The sequence below is a fragment of the Coturnix japonica genome, chromosome 3 (genome assembly GCF_001577835.2).
Source record: "Coturnix japonica isolate 7356 chromosome 3, Coturnix japonica 2.1, whole genome shotgun sequence".
NCBI classification, from domain to species: domain Eukaryota; kingdom Metazoa; phylum Chordata; class Aves; order Galliformes; family Phasianidae; genus Coturnix; species Coturnix japonica.
In genome coordinates this window covers 99,862,558-99,882,931 of record NC_029518.1, presented here as the reverse complement: position 1 = coordinate 99,882,931, position 20,374 = coordinate 99,862,558, and the positions used below count along the sequence as shown (strand labels likewise).

At 42.6% G+C, this 20,374-nt stretch overlaps 1 protein-coding gene across 1 annotated transcript in view; it reads right to left on the bottom strand.

The window, feature by feature from the left end:
- Positions 1-18,412: 18,412 nt before the first annotated feature.
- Positions 18,413-20,374, bottom strand: part of RUNX2 (RUNX family transcription factor 2) — a 141,400-nt gene continuing 139,438 nt past the window's right edge. Inside the window, exon 5 of the mRNA XM_015859907.2 lies at positions 18,413-19,341. Within this exon, the coding sequence (XP_015715393.1) occupies positions 18,662-19,341 (680 nt within the window). The 3' untranslated portion in view covers positions 18,413-18,661. The remainder of the gene's footprint in view (positions 19,342-20,374) is intronic.

The window sequence follows — 20,374 nt, the reverse complement described above, 5'->3', positions numbered from 1 at the left end:
GGAAAAGTTGTTATAAGGCAGGACACTTACCCTGCAACATGCGTGCTCCCTTTGGGAGCCCACAGAATCAAGTTCTCATTATGAACTCTATTTTCACCTCCCACATTGTGAACACTGGAATAGGGAAAAAAAAAATAAAAAAAAAAAGCCTTTGGCCTGTTAGAATATAGAATTTCGTTCTGAGGAGAAATGAATTGAAAACTAATTTTCAAGGAAGAGAAACTTTCTATCAGCAGTGCCATTATTTCTTATTATTGGTTTGTATGGCTTTAGCATCTGGAACCTCTAGCCAAAAGGAGGCTTTCTCATTGCTGGTTGCTGTATGCTAGCAAAGAGAAAAGTCCCCCACCACCAGGAATCACACAATGCACTGGCAAAGGTAAGGAGATTGATTTGTTCCCATTCTACAGATGGAGATCTGGAAAAGAGAGATATTAAGGTACTTGTCCACATTCAGGCTGCCAGTGATGGAGCCCAGATCTCTTGAGTTTGAGTCCAATGCTTTAACCACAAAACCCTCTTCTCTCCAGTTTCAGTGTTTAATTAATGATGATGATGTCTGCAGCTTCCTCTTATCAAACCATCCTTTCATCAATGACAATATTGTGGTTGTTCCCCCACTATGTGTGTGGCTGTCTTCTAGTTATGCTACCAGCTCCTGAAATCATGTTCTCAAGGGTAGAATCTACTGCTCTTACCAAGTCCCTTCTTAAAAGTGATGCCAAACACTGCTTTTGGTGCATACTTATTTTAAGCTGTTGAATAGCATGGCATGGTAATGGTAGAACTGATTGGATTGCATAAACTAACTGAGGTGAATTCATCCTAAGTGCCTTTGCTTCACTATTCAGCTTATTTAATTGTTCCTTTTCTGCATACAGCTACGTTCTGGAGGGCTGTGAACAACATGTGCCTGTAGCATCTCTTGGGGAAGCTGAAGGATAAAATGAGTAAGTTTTGTTCCCATATGTGACACTCTGTGTGCTGATATGAATTCCTGTAATTCTCAGGTGCTTTGGTAACAAGATGTTATTTTACATCAAAGGTAAGTACTCACTGTGGGACATGGCATAACAGTTGTATGAACAGTAGGATATCCCCAGTGCTGCAGTCATTAATGATAAAACATGAACAATGGCAACACTAAGAATGGGACTTGTCCTGTCAAACTTTTGGTACCTACAATGTAGACATTTCTGTCTGAGTGCTTCATATAGTCAGAAGAAAAAAGTAGATATGTTCTATAGTGCAGTTCATCTGAACAGCTTTAAGCATTCCCTTTAAGATGAAGTGAACTGTGCTCCAAGATGCTGAGATTTATCCTCCACTGATAGATAGTCTAGATAACAAACTCCAGTGGAGCTGCATCTACTAGTGAACTCCTACTCTTTTGCCTGGCTTAGACATTAAGTGGAAGAAGAAAAATGTGTGATTCCAGCTGTAAGCCAAAGTACAGAGTGAAGAAATGGGGTAAGTGGCATCTTATGGAATCTTTTGTCCACTGCAGATAACTGGAAAGCATTTTGAGGGCATTCAGTGTTCTCATTACTATAAATCTGCTACTAACTCATGGGATCTTATATTCTTGAATGAATGCCATTTAATTAAGGGATTCACTGTTTATGAATGGGAAATATTAACTGGGGTAGCTGTAGAAAGTATTTGGCTTTTTAAAGTTTCTAGGCTATTTATATATATATATAATTCATATATAATATAAATAATATATAATATATATATAATTTTATTATTATCTTGTAATTTTAAGGAAAAAATAATTAGATAATCTGTCTTTCACTTCTGCCAACAACACCTGGCAGCCCAATCACATCTGCAGAAAATCACGTTTGTCATCATTAAAGGGTCAATCTTGCAGATAGCATTGGGGCAGTATTCCTACCCTAGACTGTAAGGATCCCTCCAGAATAAGGAAGGCAAAGTCAGACTCTTATTTTGCTGAGGTTCATCACTTCTCATCTATCGGTTTTCATCTCTTTTTGACAGGAAATAAAATTTGTTCTAGTTAGTTGACCATTTGACCATCAACTTGTGCCTATTGGCTCACACCCAATGCTTCAATCAAAGCCAGAAGACTCCGGGAGAGGAAGAGCAAGAACAGCCCCTGCAAAGACCCTGTCATCGAATTTTGCAAGGCTCCAGAGATGGAAAAAAAAATACTTGCTGACCCTTGTGGTTACCAGCTTATACACTGAAACATGAAATTTGATTACTTTTCTCCCGTAACTGGTCATCAAGTAGTTCTGTTTTATTTAACTCCAGCCAAAGTATTTGACTCACTGGTCTTCTATGGTATGAATCCATCAGTCTTTCACATGGTTTTTGCACTTCCATTTGCATCTGTTGGAACACCAGTGTGATCTGAACGCACTGCTGCATGGCAGCACTCATAACGCTCAGGCGTGCATCAACTCATCGCTGGACATAGTCTCCTTCTCCATCTGTTTCACTGATTTGTTCCATTCCATTTCATCCAACACTTCTCACACTGAACTGTGCCATAATTTCCTCTGCTGAAGTTCAGCATCCTTCACGTTTGACTCCTGGGTCTCTCCATAGTTCTAATTACAAACCTGGAGGATTTCATTGGAATTTTAATGGTAATATAATATAAAGCCGAGAGCCAAAAAAAGTACTCTGCATTTTGGAACTACCACGAACTGGGAGGCAGATGAGGGAACAGGCTTTAAACACAAATGCGCAAAAAACATTTCTCCTTAAATTTTATTTATGTGTTTGTTTCTTTCTTTTTCACCAACTTGTTTTATTAGGGAATGCTCGATTTGTTAAATTGAAATGTTCAGATTCCTTACAAAGAAGACTCCAAAAATGCAGTGCATATGTCATGCCAAAATGTTGTTCCAGAGTTTGCCACCCGTTTGTGTTTCAGTAGAAATACTTGCCTCCCACTTCCTTGGCACTGGCTCAAAACTCTTTTTCTCAAAGGAGGTGCTGAAAAAGCATCTGAGTATTAATTTGTCTTTTGTGGGAGATTTTAATGTTGTTATAAATCACTATAAATCACAAATCAGGCTTTAAATGGGAGACTTCATGAAGCACTCTCACTGCGTAAGGCTGTGAAAATGAAAAGCTCAAAGCAAATGCTATCTTGATGTGTTGTATTTAAATTGCCCCTAGCAGTCTTAATGGCCTGGTTCTGCCAGTGTCTGACCTTTCATTCCATATGAAGAAAGAAAGTGTGGTAGGCATCTCCTCCTACACTGAACAATGTGGTTCAAAGCTCCATTTGTCAAAGGAAACTCCTTCATGTACCACATTCAAATCTGTTGGGCACTCTTCCATAGGGTTCCCGTATCCAAGCATTATCAGTAGCTTCTTCAATGCATGATCTGAATTTAAGATTTTAAGCACTGCAACAGCACTTCTTACTCTGTTATCTACTGTGTGTGATTAGAACACCGTTCTAAGTATTTCAAAGCACCAACCAGACCTGAACTAATTCTCCATGTTTACAAGACATTTTTCATTTCAAGGTGTTCTGAGTTAAATAGACCAACTATACGTAGACAATTATCAGTAATGATAACTAATTTTTGTACAGTTGTGGGGTTTTTTTGTGTGTGTGTGTGTTTTTTTCCCCCATTCTGCCATCTAATTTGAAAGCTTAACATGAGCTCATCAAAATGTAGGCTTTGTGAAGACAGCATTTCTGAATAGACACTGTATAGTGAGTTCAGCGAAACAAAGCGTTCCAAATTGGAGCATGGCCAGGAGAGCAAAGTCATTGCTAGAAGTCATGGGATCTTTAATGCCCACAAAGTGGTCAGGACCTCCACTGAGTTTTATGAGTGTAATGTCTCACCCAAAGAACAACTTCTTCAGCAGCACAGAACCCCATTGTATTGCACTGGACTCATTCATGTGCAAGGAGAAGAGTACCATTCAGTGAACCGCTCATGCCAATGCATCCAGCAGACCAGACTGTCTTAGTATGTCTTCCAACCCAGCAGACCACCTGTCTCGGCTCACCACATGTGGCTGAATGCCAATGGAAGATGGCATTGCTCTTGACTTACTCAGATAAAGACATTTTTAGGGCCTTATAGGATTCGTCTAGCTATGCTGAATTTTGTTCATAACTTCGTGCTCTAGCTTGATGGTTTGCAGAGGACAGGGGAGTCCAAACAACAATTGGACTGCTTTGAATTAGGGCCTACAGCAGCTAGGGTTAGCATCAGAACCCTCTGGGCAGTCCATTGATGATAGACTACTGAAGAAATGCAGAGTTGGTATGTCTGAATGCTGCTGGGGCCAAACTGCCTTTTAATGTGTGGGGCCATACTTCACTACACTGTAAGGTTCCACTCAGCTGAATGGAGAAAGCTGTGAACATTACTAAACCACCTTTGCTGATATTGCAGGTCTGGATTTTTCTCTTCATGTTGGGATCCTGCTGTGAGTTAACCCAGCAAGGCAGGACTGGCACGTTTTCCACAGATCAAGAAACACGTACAGCCTAGCATAGGTTAAAATACAGACCTTTTCTCTTTCCTCTGCCGTTTATAGCTAGCCACAGGACTCTGATGCTTGTTTCAGTGGCTTTTGAACATTTTCCTGCCCACATCCAACAGGCTTGCAGCATCTCTGTGCAGAAAAGAGGAAGCCAAATCAAAACCTTTAGGAATCTGATGAATCTATAGATCTGTTTTAAGATATCAGAGCAACTGCAGTTATTATGGGACTACCCCAGATTCACTTCTGACAGTTCAACCTACTGTCCCAACCTAGCTCACACTGCTCACCTACACACACCATCAGTGGGGCTAGGAGTGAAGGCTAGGCCATTATCCTACACACAAGGAAAAAGTGAAATATTAGCTCATTATTTAAACAAATTCTCTTTTTCTTGTTTCTTTCATGAATTTAGACAGCTTTTGTGCAAAGCTGAATCTTTGCTGAGGTCCAGCTGGACAGCTCTTGGGGCATGCCTATCTAAGAAGCTGTTGTTGAGAATCTAGGGTAATTTCAGGTTAAAAAGTATGTTTTTCAATGAATTTAAGTGAGGGCAGCACAATGCAGGCATGAATAACAAGCAAGCTGATTACTGGATTTGTCTGAAAGGAGATTATAGTTGCCTGTATCCTCAGACTACAGGGATTTAGGCTGCCCAAAACGTGTCCGAAGAACATGAACATTGTACAACATGGATTGATATGGCATAGAAGGCTGCACCTCCAGAAAACATCTGGAAATCAGAGAGAATTGTCTGAACATGAGCTAGCCATGATGCAACATAAAATAAATGCAGCTCCTGGATGTAGAGAAGAAAATTATGGGTTGCAATAGAAAATAGACCTGTTCTGGTTTCTGCCTCAGCAAAAATCTGGCAGGTTCTCTTGGGCTTATTTGTCTGGGTCTGTTCTCCAGCTTTCCACAGTGCATCAGAAAGAGATGTGGAAGATTCAAAGAACACCGAGAATGTCTTAAATACATGTCCAGGAGAATAACTGGAAAAGCAGGACCTCTCAGAGTGCTGAGTGAGGAGGACAATCTTATGGGTCATTTGACAACAGTCAAATGGTGCCTACATGGAGGAGGGAAATGTGAGAGCAGAGAAATCATCAGTGTAACCAACGAAATATTAAAACAAACAAAGACTGGGAGTGGTAGCTCTAGAAGCCAAATAAAATAGAGCATGAAAGTGTAGTATGACATGTGATTGGTCTTTAAGACCGGTGGTGGAATATCTTTGCTGGAAAATAGGAACAATTGGTGACTTATTATTTACGCTATTTTATTTAAAAAAATAAAAAAATTGAAATAATAAAATATGACTCAGATAGAGGTCTGGATTAGAAATGGGCGCAAATATCCAAAAAGTCCTGTAGGCAGTGGAGGTAAGTACAGAGATTTCCATGTCTCCAAAAACCCTGAAGCATCGAAGGTTTGCGTTTTTCCTCTTGCAGATAACCACACAGAATTAATTCAGCAGAAATATCAGAAAGGGGCTTTGCACAGGGCACACTGTCAGTGGAGAGCCAACAGTTTGACAACAGAGCCAGAGTTATGCTCTTGTAGCACTGACTGAACCTCCACGCAGCAGGTTATCCATTTATCCATGCTTCTGGAAAGAGCCTGAAAGTTTGTGGGTGGGAGGGAGAGAGCAAAGGATGGAGAGAAGGGAGGAAGGGAAATAAAGTATTGTTGATTTTAATTTTTACTATGGTTTGTTAATTTTGGCATGTGGGAGGTGGAATTGCTCCTGGCTTTTCTTTTATTGTGATTATACTCTTTAATGTTGGCAAACACACCTGGAGCTGACAATAGGCATTTTTCAGTAGCACATTGTTATGAATAAACTAAAAATAAAATAATGAAGCGAAACACAAAACTGAGTGTGTGGTTATCTTAAAGTGACACCCTAAGGCCCTACCGCTGTACTTTCAAATTTTATAAGCCTGTCACCCTGGTAACAAATAGGAAAAAGAACAAAGACATACGCTGACTTCTTGGAAGTGAGGGAAGCATTTGTACGGCTAATTCTTGTTGTCGTTCTGAAGATAGAGATCCTGAGCAGTTTTAAACGAATGCAGCCTAAGTAAAGACATCAGATTTTGGCCAGCCAATATATTCTTTCTGTTTGTTCTTCTACCATTTAAAGAAAAGTCAAAACAAAAGCCTATGGAGTTATGATTGACTCAAGTAATGTAAAGGAAATAAGAGTGTAAAATAAGGAATGCTGGTGGGTGATAAACATGTTCTTGAATGGTGCACATTAACTAGATTCTGACATGCATTATGTGTTCATTGACATAACACTGGGGCTACTGTTTTAAATTCCATAAACTTATGTCTTTATAATAGTTGCCTACACATTTATTCATATATTCATGCACACACATAAACATTCACATTAAAAAAATGTCATCTTTTAGAGGTAAAGGCGTCATTGCTTGAGGATTTTCAAAGGCAAAAAAGTCCTAGCATTTAACATTTAGATAAATTTGGAAGCAATTTCAAAGACCATATTGTTTCTTTGCACTGGTTTGTTAAAATCTATGGGTCTCAGTTGGTTATTTCATGGTAGTAACTCATAAAGCAAGACAAAACAGAGGGCAAGGAATAACACGTACTCATTGATTTGGAAGCTGTCCCACATCTGATGAGTATAAGAGATGAAAGCCAATTTTTGTTCTGCTTCCTCTCACATTACGACTTGTACAAAAGTTCCAGGTTCATTCACAAGTCCCAGAGCTCTGGGTGCGCGATGCTGGCAGACCTGTGTTGTGCAGGTTCTGGCAGTGTGGAGGAGGTGAATATTTTCTTTCTGAATATTTGGTTTGAAGTTACAAATTCGAACATGGTGGAGAACTATATGCTACCAACTTCCAAGGCTGGCAGTCCTTCCAATTGCAAAGGCTGTCACCTCCATGTGACTTCAGCAAATAACTGATGATATAAAGAAAGGATTTAGAAAGACAGTGGGAATTGAAGCCAGAATATAAGACACCTTAGTATTCTAAGCTTGGGGATATGGAGTAGAAGATGGAAAATTGTTTTGAATATACATTATTGAAGGGGAGTGTGAAAGTCATTTGAATTGTAGTCAAACAGAAAATGTTTAATATGTGGTCAAATTCCTTAAAATTGATTTTATTTCACTGTAGATTAATAACAGCACTGGCAAGGATTCTGTAAAGATGATAAATTTGAGAATTTGGGGGCATCTGGGATACGGGCCCTCATACTTGTGGCATTTATTGATACCCCATAGGAAATTAGTCTTGAAGAAAGAATCACTCCCTTTGAACAAGATCCTGAAGATAAACCATTAACAGGAGGCATCTGGGTCAAGACCACAGGAGAAGAATTTTGCAGGTGGTCTTGTGAGGTGACTCACATCACTTCTGCTTTCTGCTCATAAGAAGTGAGGAAGGCTCAGCAGAAGAGCGCTCTGACCAGAGGAGAGCTGTGCCAACAGGAAGCAATACCCATGACTCAGTGGGTGGCACACTCTCAGTCTGAGCCACTGCTACTCTCAGGAGTCACCCAAAGCGATGGTAGAAGGGTATTCGTGGTACAGTGATAACATCTTTCAGACAAAGGGAACACACAATAAACTGATTTCTCATGATCTTTTTTCCTCCAGTTATGATTTTTCAGAAAGTGGAGGTTCGGAACCCCAATGTAGAAGCTACTCAGCCATCACATTTGGTGTGACGTGCATGTATTGATACCACCTAAACTGACTTCCAGGTGCTTCTCTTTGGCTATCAGGTCTGCAAGTGACAAGTTCCTAGAAGTAGCAGTCCTCCAACAAACCCCAGTGAGGCTATACCAAAAATCTTGCTATATGAGAAGTCTCAATTCTTGCTCATGGCTACCTATTTATCAGCAGCAGATCTCTGGCTACCTACCTTGAATGGCAAACATCAGGCAGAGCAACAGGGTCAAGCAGGAGAAGAAAAGTCCAGGAAATGAACCAAGAACCAATTAAAAAACAAAACAAAACAAAACAAAAAACAAACAGAATTTTTAAAGAAAACCCACTAAAAAAAGAGTGGGAATCCTGCAGTCTCTTTCTCATATGAATGCCATGTCTTCTGTGTGAAACAAAAGTCAAAAGCCATTTATTTTTTCTCTTCAAGAGTTGTAACAGAGCGTGCTTTGCACCAGCACTCTAAAGCCATTTGGAGGCCATGGGAAATAGGATCTCTCAGACCAAGCAATGATGGGAGCTCAGCTTTTCTTCCAGGAAAGCACTTTATTCACCAGCCTATTGTGCAGACCAAAAACCATTTCTGCCACCCCATGTTGTGAAGATTCTCCACTCATAACTGTGCTTCTAGAAACATCTACCAACACGGTGCCATGCTCCCAAGTTACGATAATGAGATCAGGCTCCTGGGCAGTACAGCTGCTGCAGATGCTTTGCAAAGGCAAAGTGTTTTGTTCCAAGTCATCCTGCATGCAGAACGCAGGCTTTACCAAACCTCTATCCTTAACTAAGTCAGACAAACAGCCATTCCCTCTCCTGTTTATACACTTACACAGGGCAGATCATATTGAAATGTGTCTTTCTTCTTCCCATTTGATTCACATGGTCTGCAATATTTGCTGCTATCTATTCTGAAATCTCCCCATAAAGTAATCACAGAATCACAGGTCAGAGAACAGAAGGGTTGGGTAGAGACCTTCCAGTCCAACCCACCATTGCAGCAAGTTTTCTGCAGCGAGTTGCAGTGCAGTTGCAGAAAGAAACAACATCAAGGGGATTCCCCTGGGATTTCCAAGAACTACCAGAAACCTCCCAGATCATTATCTCTGTTGTAATGACTGTCCTTCATTCAGCATGAATTTTCAGATCTTCCTAGAAATCAGTGCAGCCATGGCAGTCTGCAGCATGACTGGCTACAGCAAAGAGTAAACTATTCAAAGACAGTTTGGGCAATATACTTAGCTAATATAAATTAGATTGGACACCTCAACTTTGGTACGAACACAGTGCTTTGTGCTCACCAAGGACGTGGGCCAGATGCTTTAGTATGTCTTTCAGCCAGTCAAAGATGCTCAACTTCTTAAAAATTGAAATCTTCTTCTGCCGACCAGTGAGTACAAAGCAAGTCCAGAAAAGAAACCAGCCAAATGGACAGACCTGTAAATGATCACAATAATTATATATGTGTATGTATATGCATAAGAATTATTATGCTGGAATGTCTCCAAGCCATTTTTTATTATTTTTTTTTCATCCCAGAATGGAGATGTGGGATGGTTTTTTTTTCACATCTTGATAGTTTTTGCTGGGTGATAATTTATAGGCCAGCTGATGTCAGCATAATCAGAGTTTAGTATGATTTCTTCTTCTTTTTTTTGCCCAGTGCTGCTATATTTATTGGTCTGTTAAGTTTCATTTTGGTAAGGTGCTGCCTGAGCCAATGGAACATAACTGAAAAACTCCCACAAATGGTGTTTCTCTGTGCACTTTATACTCCACCTCATGCTTCATATTCTCATAATATATTAAGAGTTTCTAATGTCTCCTTCCAAGAAATATCCAACTTTTACCTATAAATAATTTCAAAACAGTTTTGATTTTTTGGCTATTTGTGTTGGTTTTTTTATTATTATTATTTTATTTTTTTTATTCCCACTTCATCTCTGAAAATGACAAGCTCAGGGGCAAAGCCTGATTGACTGGCCCACATTAGACATTTCACAACTGTCTAAGCAAAGCTCAGATGTCACCAAACCCACTCGAGAGGCCCCTGTGGAGTTCAGCAGGTTATCATTTTCCTACAGTTTGATTTGTGGTTACTCTGCTTCAGTAACTGTAAAGAAATTAGTTCCTGGCTAGACAGGAACTGGTACAAAGGAGGTGGTGCTGATGGAGGTGTTGCTAACATTGACGTTTCTTTCCCTGCAGGCGATATTTGTTCTGTCTTGTCCCACAGTTTTTCCAAACAGTCATAACTTATCATTTCAGGGGGAAGTTCTTTACAGTGAGAGCGGTGAGGTCCCTTCCAACCCAAGACCAAAGACCAGAACAAAAGTTCAAAATATCAATATTCCCATAGTAGGGAAAAATACATTTTTCTTTGGCTTATTTCTCATCTGAGAAGGAACTGATTGAGAATATAGGCTAGACCATGAAGGGCCTTTTCTGCTACACATTTGCTGGAGTTGCTGTATTGATCCTTAGTTTAACTTTTGTCCAGGAACACGCATTAGTAAAAAGTAGCAGGTACATTATAGAACACATTCTATGTACTGTGCATGAGACTGGAGGGACAATTTCTCATGTAGGCTTCATTTGCACAAGTTGGGTTCAGATCGTCTTTGCAGTAGCACTCATCCGTGTTGAGGTCTGCAGACCAAAGTCGCATCTATTTCTACTATTCATGCACGAATGCACTGACATCTAACAACGAAAGGGCTGCTTCATGGAGGAGAGTAAGCAGCCCAACTCAGTGAGAACTGACTGCAGACCTTAAAAGGTAGATACGTGAATGCAAAAAAGTTGTGGGAAAAAAAAATATTGTAGAGAAAGGTATCACTTCTGCATGTTCAATAAAAATCAAATAATAATCACAGAATCACAGAATCATGATGCTCCAACGCTCCACCACAGGCAGGGCCACCAACTTCCACATTGAATATAAGCCCAGGGCCCCATCCAACCTGGCCCTGAACACCTCCAGGGATGGACGGGGCATCCACAGCCTCTCTGGGCAGCTGTTCCAGCACCTCACCACTCTCAGTGTGTAGGGAAACGGAGCACATCACAGCTGCACTGTGAGCTGTTTTGGCATCTGAAGTTTCTTGATCCTGGGTGTTTGCCAGTGTGTTAGCTGTCACATGGGCATCACCAGGTGCTGAAAAAATCCCCCTCTCCATCTGCTCTCTTTGTTGCTTGAATTAGTGTCAAATGGTGTGGCCAAGCAAACTTACACCAATTCTCTCAGAGAAAAGTGTGATAGCAACTTGGTTGTTTCTGCACACACACAGAAATTACAAGGTAAGAAGGAAGAATTCAGAGCACAGAAAAATAAAGCTGAAGAATGAAAACGACTCAATGAACACCACAGGTACCAGCACAAAGTGCCTGCACATGGCAGAGCCCAGGAAAGATTTCTGGCTGTCAGAGCACTGCTGCCTTCTGTGTTTTGAGGATGGGCTCTGTGGCAAGTCTTCCCAAAGCAGCACTGATGTGGCTGAGCACTGGAGTCATGTACTGCACAGTGCATGTTTCTAACGGTTGACTCAGGGAAATTAGAGATGGAAAATACACTTAGGTCACTTGGTCCATACTCCAACTATTTCAAGGCTGCTCCCTACAATGTGTTCTTCATTGCTTTGTCTAGTCAGCTTCCCCCATTTCCCTCGGGGGACCATTCCACGTCGTAATAGACCTCCTTGTTAGGAAAATTTTCCTGATGTGCAGCCTAAATTTTCCTTGGCTCACATTCATCCCACTACTTCAGTTTAAACCTTCTAGTCAGCTCTTCACTTCTCTCCACCTCAGACCCTTTACTTCCATCAGAGAAAACAACGGTTTGATTGACTCAAGCCCTATGCACTTCAAAAATAATGACTTCTTTACCTCCTAAGAGCAATAGTCAATACAGGATTGAAGTTAAATACCCAAATCACCCCATTTTGAAAGGGAAAAAAATGAGTATCCTCCTTGTAACGTTCATCACATCAGTTGGTATGGCTTGAAAAGTCCAACATATACCATCATTAAGTGAAACACACAGAATAGGGTCCTGTATGGAAAAGATCAAATTAGTCTGGATTGACAATCAAAACTCAAAGTCCTACAAAAGTCTGTATCACCATGAGCTCTGTTTCCAGTCAAGGTTAGCGAGCAAAGCCACTTCACTGGTGTCATCTAGCATGGGCTATGGGACACCAGATTTGTGCCACCAACACTTTGGTTACCTTGGAGAATAAGGAAGAAACCACGAGGTCTGGATTTCAGCTCTGAAATGGCCAAGTGAACTTCAGAACTCAGTGCATTCTGCCAGCAGAGCCATGAGTGTCTGGTGTTCTGATTCTGCCAACTGGGGGAAGAAATGTCATTCTTTATTGATCAATAGTCAAAAAGAAGTTGAGGAAGTGGATGAAGTAGCAGTGCAAATGAAACAAAATTCTTCAAGTAATTCCTGAACTACTGACCTGATTTTAATATCTTTAATAAGATAAATATTTTGAAATACTGTATTAGGCATTTTTCAATCTGTTTCAGGACCTCTTATTTTTGTTTAGTGACAAAAACAATTTGTTGCATTCAACATGAATCATCAAGTGCTTCAGCTGGCCCAAATCCACATTTTTTTTCATACAAAATATGTTTTGAATGACAGTTACAAGCAGTAAAGCTCTTCACGAAGACTGTTCCAATAAGATCTTTCTCTGAATAAACTGAGATTTCAGCCAAGGTTCAAGATAAATGGGAAATCCAGACCGAGTGGTAGACGGGAGCAATGTGGATCACATCAGATGTCGACATTATGCGATGTATAGCAAGTGCCTGGGAACCACTTCCACAAGCAAAAGCAGTAGTGAGAAGTTACTGCCCAGCTTTTTTTAGAGCAAGAGCCTGCAGCAAAACCCAGCAAAGGGTTGTGGTATCCTTTTCTCTCTCTAACTTCTACATTACTGAATTCCTCTTCGTTGAGACGAAGATTTCAGTTTCGTGATAATGCTTGCTATTAATAAATATTGTTGATGTTATGGCTCTTAAAATCCCCTCCTGTGCTGAGCTTTTCACCACGGCAGAACCAAAATACAGTCCTTGCCCTGAAAGTGTACAGTATACATGCACAGAGCAATGAGGGCTATGGAGCAACAGCTGGACAGCATTGCTCAGCACCATGGTGCACCCAGGACAAAAGATGGGATCTCGTCTATTCATGCCAGCTGAGAACCTGGCCCAGAGTATGTCAGCTTTATTTCCTTCAGGAGCAGTGCCAACTGCCTTTTGTCTTACAGCCTGCCTGTTCAAGGCTAAGAGAAGAATCACCATGTCTGCCACTTTAGTATCTGCCACGGCACAGCAAAAGAAAAGAAAATCTCACCAGGGAAATTACCCGAAGCATCAGAGAAAGCAAAAATACAATGCCTTTTAGCTTGCATATTGAGTAATGTGAGAGCAGGGTCCCAGCTCAGCTGTGGGCAATGCTGCCTACCTCAATGGTCCCCAGCCCAAAGTGAAGTTAATATTGTGTTACATGAGCAGAGGGTTTCCCAGCCCAAAGGATGTGTGTGAAGTGTGTGGTTTGGTCACTGGCAGGGTGTCTCAGCCACCCATCCCAAGCAGTGCACCACCACACACCAACATGACTGCTGAGGGACAGCCTTGCTCACCCCAGCACTGCAAAGTCTTCTGCCCCACGGCATCTAATGAGCAGCTACCACCAAGCCTGCAGCTGTGGGCTTGAGATACAGCCTTGTGGTTAAGGGTGCAACCATTCTCCTGATACAGGTGTCCTGGCAGGCTGCTCATGGACTGAAATAAATCGAATGGAAACCCAAAGAATTCTACAAAATGCTGTAGTGAAAGGCCTGGGAGGAAGCTGGAGGCACACCAGCCATACAGCTTTGTGGGCAGAGATGGGTGTCCACAGGAGCATCTGCAGATGGTGACTGTATCTGGCATCCCAGTCAAAGCTATGCCAAAGATCCATCTTGTCTGTAGGAAGGAGTTCATTTCCACACAGCTGGGCTATCACAGAGGAATACACTCCCTACCACTGCTTCTTTCTAAGTTATTTTACTGGAGGATTTGAGTGTCCTTACGGTGAATATGTGTACAAATATTGGAAGCATGGTATGTGCTAGAGAAAACAAAGGGAAAAACCTCCTGTTCTCCTATTCCTCCTGGGTAAACCCGTGAATTCTCCCACCTTCTTGAGTTGCAGTCTCATACAATATTGTACAGTCTGCTGCATCCTTAAATAATTCCTGCTGTAGCAGCAGACACTGAGCACATCACTGAAATCCCATAAAGCTGCTTAGCTTCCAGCCCCGCATCCTGAGGAGCTGAATCTCTGGGAGAAAGCAATGACCTGGAGTCCCGCAGGATAATTCTCCTGGCCCAGAGCTGGAGATGGATATTTTGCAGAGTTTCCAGTTTCACTGTCAGTCTTATTCTCCTGAGCTCCCAGTTCCCCTCTTCCAGCTCCTCACACATCGATCAAGGCTCAAATAAATGTGGTATACTAAAGCTTCACCCGCTGGAAACAAACTGCAATTACCAAGCAGAGGATTCACTCCATTTACCTCTCGCCATCTGGAAGTTAAGCATCTGGCTTAAACTTGTTGTCTGTAGCCAGGGGAGAGGGATGGATGCTTCCAGGAGGCAATTCATCCCACTAATTTTAAATACCTTTCTCAGGCAAGGATCAATCACACACTGAAAGCCCTTGCCTCTGCTTGACTGTAGAGGAACCAGAAACCTCCAAAAGCAAATTTGGATATGAAAGTGTGGTGATGTGCAGCCCATCCTCAGTATTTGTTTACATGGCAGATGTGAAAGATGAGATCTTTGTGCTGAGGGGTTTGATGGTGCAGCCCCAAGGGGGTGTAAGCACTCACCCATACTGACTCTAAGTAGCAAACGTGCCTCTTGCCTTGAAGTTTTGCTCATCTGATATCTTTTCAGTAAGTATCATCTGTCAGCTGTATAATAAATCTTGCCCCATAAGCTGCTGCCCTCACCCTTCGCAAATAACAGCAAATAAATTATTTTCTAGTAATTTAACAGAACCAAAAGGTTGAGCACTTTTCTACCCTTTGAACACACACCCAAACAATACATCTTATGGCCTTTTGCTCTCTGAATCAAAACAAATAGCAAAGAGAGTAATGCCTTGGTTGGCTGCAAACAAAAGCCAAGAAGCACAGCCACTCATGTCCTACAGTGCTTGAGTGGGGCAAGTCGAAGGAATACAATAATTCCTAAGGGGTAGAAGTCAATGGAATTTGCTGAATAGAGAATAATGTGCCTTACTGAATGGGGTGCCCTGGGGCAGGACTCTTCATTTGGCCCCTTGGTGCCACTTCTCTGGCGGACTGAACGTGGGACTTTGGGCAAACCTGATTTAGTGGAAGGTGGCCCTGCCCAGGGCAGAATGTTGGAGCTGGGTGGCCTTGAAGGTCCTTCCAACCCAAACCATTCTGTGCTTCTCTGATTCTATGACTCTGCCAACATCAGCCCTGAGCCCCACAGTCCCGCTCGCTTCAGGGGACCCTGCCTGCTGACAGGCCGCCTTGGTGGCTCTCCAGCCAGTTACTGCACCCGTGTGAGAGCCAGCAGGGGCTGCCAAATACCTCTGAAAGTCTCTGGTTCTGGCTATGGGTGCTTGTCCTGCTTTGTTGCCAGGTTGCCGCAGGACCAGACAGCTTGGAGACTAGACAGCATCCAGTACTCAGCATCTAAAGCCTTGGCTGTGGGACCACAAACATCTCAGTTCTTTTTGTAAGAGCCTCAGGAAGAGCTCCTTTCCCTCCCTGCCAGCTGGATTGGAATTGTGGCATTTTATTGAGAAAGAAGAGCATTGCCTTCACAGCTGAGTATATAAATTATACACTCACAACTTCTTACATTATAAAGATTTACATGTCATGGAAAGTGTTCCCTAATCCCTTACACACCTGAATGAAACCTTCTCTAACATCAGTTGATAAAGCATCAATAGCTTTGAAAACAACAGGATAAACAAGTAAAATTGCACTCATCCTTACCAGACATGTTGTACCAAGAGACAGAAAATATTATAGTTAATTACTACTGTGTTAAATTGAAAGAGAGAAAACTGGTTAAAAGTGAAAATGGTTCCTTATTTTTTTAACCATACAGCTTTCCCCATTCTTTCTAGTTGTATATTTTCTTATAGAATTGGGGAAATTGATAACTTTCCCCTTGCTTTTTGTTCTTTTAATTCTCTAGAAGCTACAGTAGCCAAATCAAAAGCCAAACTGTTTCTAAGCCATTCCCTTTATCTCATTTTATTTAAAACACTGGCGCTGAGAGATAATGAAGGCCATAGAATGGCTTGAGTTGGAAAGGACCTCAAGAATCACGAAGCTCCAACCCCCCACCACAGGCAGGGCCACCAACCTCCACATTGATACCAGCCCAGGCTGCCCAGGGCCCCATCCAACCTGGCCTTGAACACCTCCAGGGATGGACGGGGCATCCACAGCCTCTCTGGGCAGCTGTTCCAGCACCTCACCACTCTCAGAGTAAAGAACTTCCCCCTGACATCCAACCTCAATCTGCCCTCCTTCAACTCCAATCCATTTCCCCTTGTCCTGCTGTTATCTGCCCTTGTAAAGAGTTGACTCCCCTCCTGTTTTTAGGCTCCCTTTAGGTACTGGAAGGCATCTACAAAACATCTTTCTTTTCACAAAACACATCAGAAGAAAAAAATCTGATCAACCCTAGAAACAAACTTGACTGAACAGTGCAGTTGCTTTGTCTTTCACAGGCAGAAAAATATGGATAGGTTTATATACAAATATATGTACAGTAACCAAAACCTCAAATTCAAATACACCTGAGCTTTGGGGAAGTTTGTATATTCATTCAGTCTTTGTGGCTTAGGCTCATCTGTAACAGAAATATTTGCAGATAGACAGAATACTTCCTCTTTTATCTTATCTAACAATCTGTCTGTCTGGGTTTTTCCGGGAGATGGCCTCAGATCCTGATATCTGAGAGCTGCACAGCTAAATTAAGGTGAGCTCACACAGAACTTCACAGAGGGCTTTCTTGCCTCTTGATTGCTACGAGCACTCAGTTCCTCTTAACTCTCTGGGATGAAAGACTGATCACATAGCCTGGCTCAGCATCTAATGGCCCCATGCTTGGCCTGTTGTCAGGAAAATATTTTGGTTTGGATGCTGGATGTTTGTTCTTTGGGCAGACCGTGGCTGAGATGCATAAAATAGCTCTGTGCATACTGCAGGTCCATAGCACCAAGCACATCCACATACTGGGCACTCAGCTCCAGTGCCTTGGACAAGCCAAGCAGCAGCCAAGGGTACCTCACCAGCTGCCCTTCAGCTCACAGATTTTGTAGGTATGAAGTCTAGATTCACTCAAGAGCTCTCCGCTGAAACAGGCTGCCTATCCCTGGAGATGCTCAAGGCCAGGTTGGAAGGGGCTCTATGCAACATGGTCTTGTAGGGAGTGTCTCTTCCCATAGCAGAGGGCTGGAACTGGGTGGCCTTCAAGGTCCCTTCCAACCTCTCTTAGACTTCCATCATTTCCCACACCTCTAGTGTTGACTATCCACTATGAGGACTGTCTGAGGTTTCACACCCTTGGTGCCATCTTTAGGCAAGACACTGCAGCTTGGCAGAAGGAAGAAGATGTTGAAACATTAGGATCAACCCACATGTATCAGTCTAATTGCTGTAAATTAACTTGGCTCATTCGTGCCCTTGAAGAACCCCAGTCCCCAGTGGCAAGTAAACCTGTTAGACTCCAGCCAAGCACTCTTCTGCCTTCTGTTCATTCACTTGAAGGACAAAAATCTGAAGAGGCACTTTGGTAGCTCCTGAGATCAAACTACTTCACATCATATTTTGTACAATCTATCACAGCCCTTATCTGTGTTGGTAATTACAATTACCCCTGAGAAATAAAGTGCTGGGAAGTGCTCCAGCTTTAGCAGAGCTGCGCCATGCAGCTTGGCCTGAGAGAAACTGGATTTTTGTTTCCAATTTTTACTGTATACTTTCTTTTCTGTGTCCCCCCATTTTGCTCTGAGAGGTTTCGTCACCTCTGGGTGCATTTTATCATGGGTAACTCCTCACCACTTCAGATTCTCCCCCTTTTCTGTGCAAGACCTCACCAATTTCTGCAAGCGTTCATGTGGTTCATGGGTGAGAGGAAGGGAGTGAGCCCATCTGAAAGAAATGCAAGGAATATAAACAGTTTTATTAACAATACCACAAAAACTTTTTAATATATGCAGACGTTTACAAGGAGGAAATAAACAAACAAATAATAAAGGAAAAACACTGGGGTTTGTCTTGGCACGTGTCAGTGAGCACAGTGAAACAGCATAGATCACACGGGCAGGTTTGTGTAGGGTCTCCCTCTATATCTCCACTGTGGGTTGTCCCCGGCCAATGCCATCCCGATGAGCAGGATGGGCATCCAGCACTAAGGTGGGGTGCCACGTGTGCCTTGCTGCGGTGCCAGTGACGATGCCAGCTGTGTCAGGGCTCGGGCAATGACAGACAAGTGGCCATTCATGGTCCGCAGCTCTGCCAGGATGTCACTCACGTTTGCTGATCCCTGCTCAGAGCTGGAGGGCACGGCATGGGAAGCCGCTGGCAGGGAAGCAGCTTCTGGAGCCCTGTCTTCCACGGATGCAGCATGGTGGCTGTCATCGTGGGAGGGCGGTGGGGGTGCACTGTTGCTTCGCTTCACGCTTTCCAAGGAGCATGTTCCCACAGGCAGCTGATCCTCCTCCTTCCCACGGATGGTGGCAAGTGTTGCTGAAGCCAAGAAGGGCAGCCAGTTGATGAGGTGGGTGGCACTGCTGGGTGGGACGACTGGCAGATAAAGTCCAGGGTGCAGGGATGAAGTAGAGGCAGGTGGTGCGGGAATAGAAGGGAGTCCAGGGAGAACTGTGCCAGTAGCAGCTGGCGGCGGTGGTGGAATAGGAGGTGGTTTGGTATGCAAGGCTGCAATGCAAGCAGGTAGCGGGGGTGAAAATGATGCAGTACCGGGATCAGAGGAAGAAGAGGGTGATGCTGGTCCAGTGAAAGGTCCGAGTTCTTCTGAAGTTGGTGGAGAAGTGGCAGCAGGTGGAGCATCAGGTGTACAAGGGTCTGAGTCTGCAAGGAAGACATGTCATGAGCCTTGAGTAACATCAGCTACTTATATGTATGGACTGTTGTCATAACTTTGGTGGGACTCGGTATTTTTACACATGGAAGACTTTCGTTATCTGCTAGTGATACTTTCTATAGGACAATTAGAAAGAAGGAAGTGAACTCAAAGCAACTGCTGTATGGAAACATGCAACTTAACATTTAAATAAACATTTCAGTTCCACTCTCATTCTTCAGCCTATGGGCAGAATTCAACATTTTTCTCACTGACAAGTTGTAGACAGGTATTAACTGCTGAATTACCTACTGTGTATTCCTGGCCACTCACAGAATGGTCATGTCCTAACTGACACAGATCTCCCATGGAGACGTGAGGGCCGCATGTCACCTGCTGGAGGCAAATTTAATCATTGCTTCATAGAAGATTCCAGTTTTCAGCCTTCTGGTTTGATTGGACAAGTCAACACCAGAAGCAGCAAAAGCTAGTTGGAGGCTTAATGTCTTCAATAATTTAACTTTTGTGCATGGAAGCATGACAGTTTACCCAATTCAACTTATATACAGATCCCTCCCTGTAAGTATTTAGCAGTTTCAGTTACAAAATTCAACAAAGCAGAGACTGAGAAAGAAACTGTTCATGCTGTGCATCCCAGCTTGACAAATACGCCAGTCTACATGCAGTACAGTAGACCTCCAATTTCCACTGAACTCATTAGAAACATTTGTTCTTGGATCAAGTCCACTGTATACAGTGTAGGATGATAGAGCAGTCTCTGGGGAATACGCAAAGCCTTGGCAAGACATGCTGTATTCCAAGGTGCTGTACCCAATGTGCCCAGTTGGTAAACACTGCATGGTAAGGAGGATCCTACTTTTATAATGATTTGAAAAGCCAGGAACATGTTAGAAAACATCAGTTTTTCAACAGCCTCAAAGGTCTGCATACATGGAATTACCATTCCATGTGAAGGACCTTTATTTTAGCCTTGGGAGTGCTTTACACAGAAGGTGGTGAGATGCTACAAGAATGGTCAGC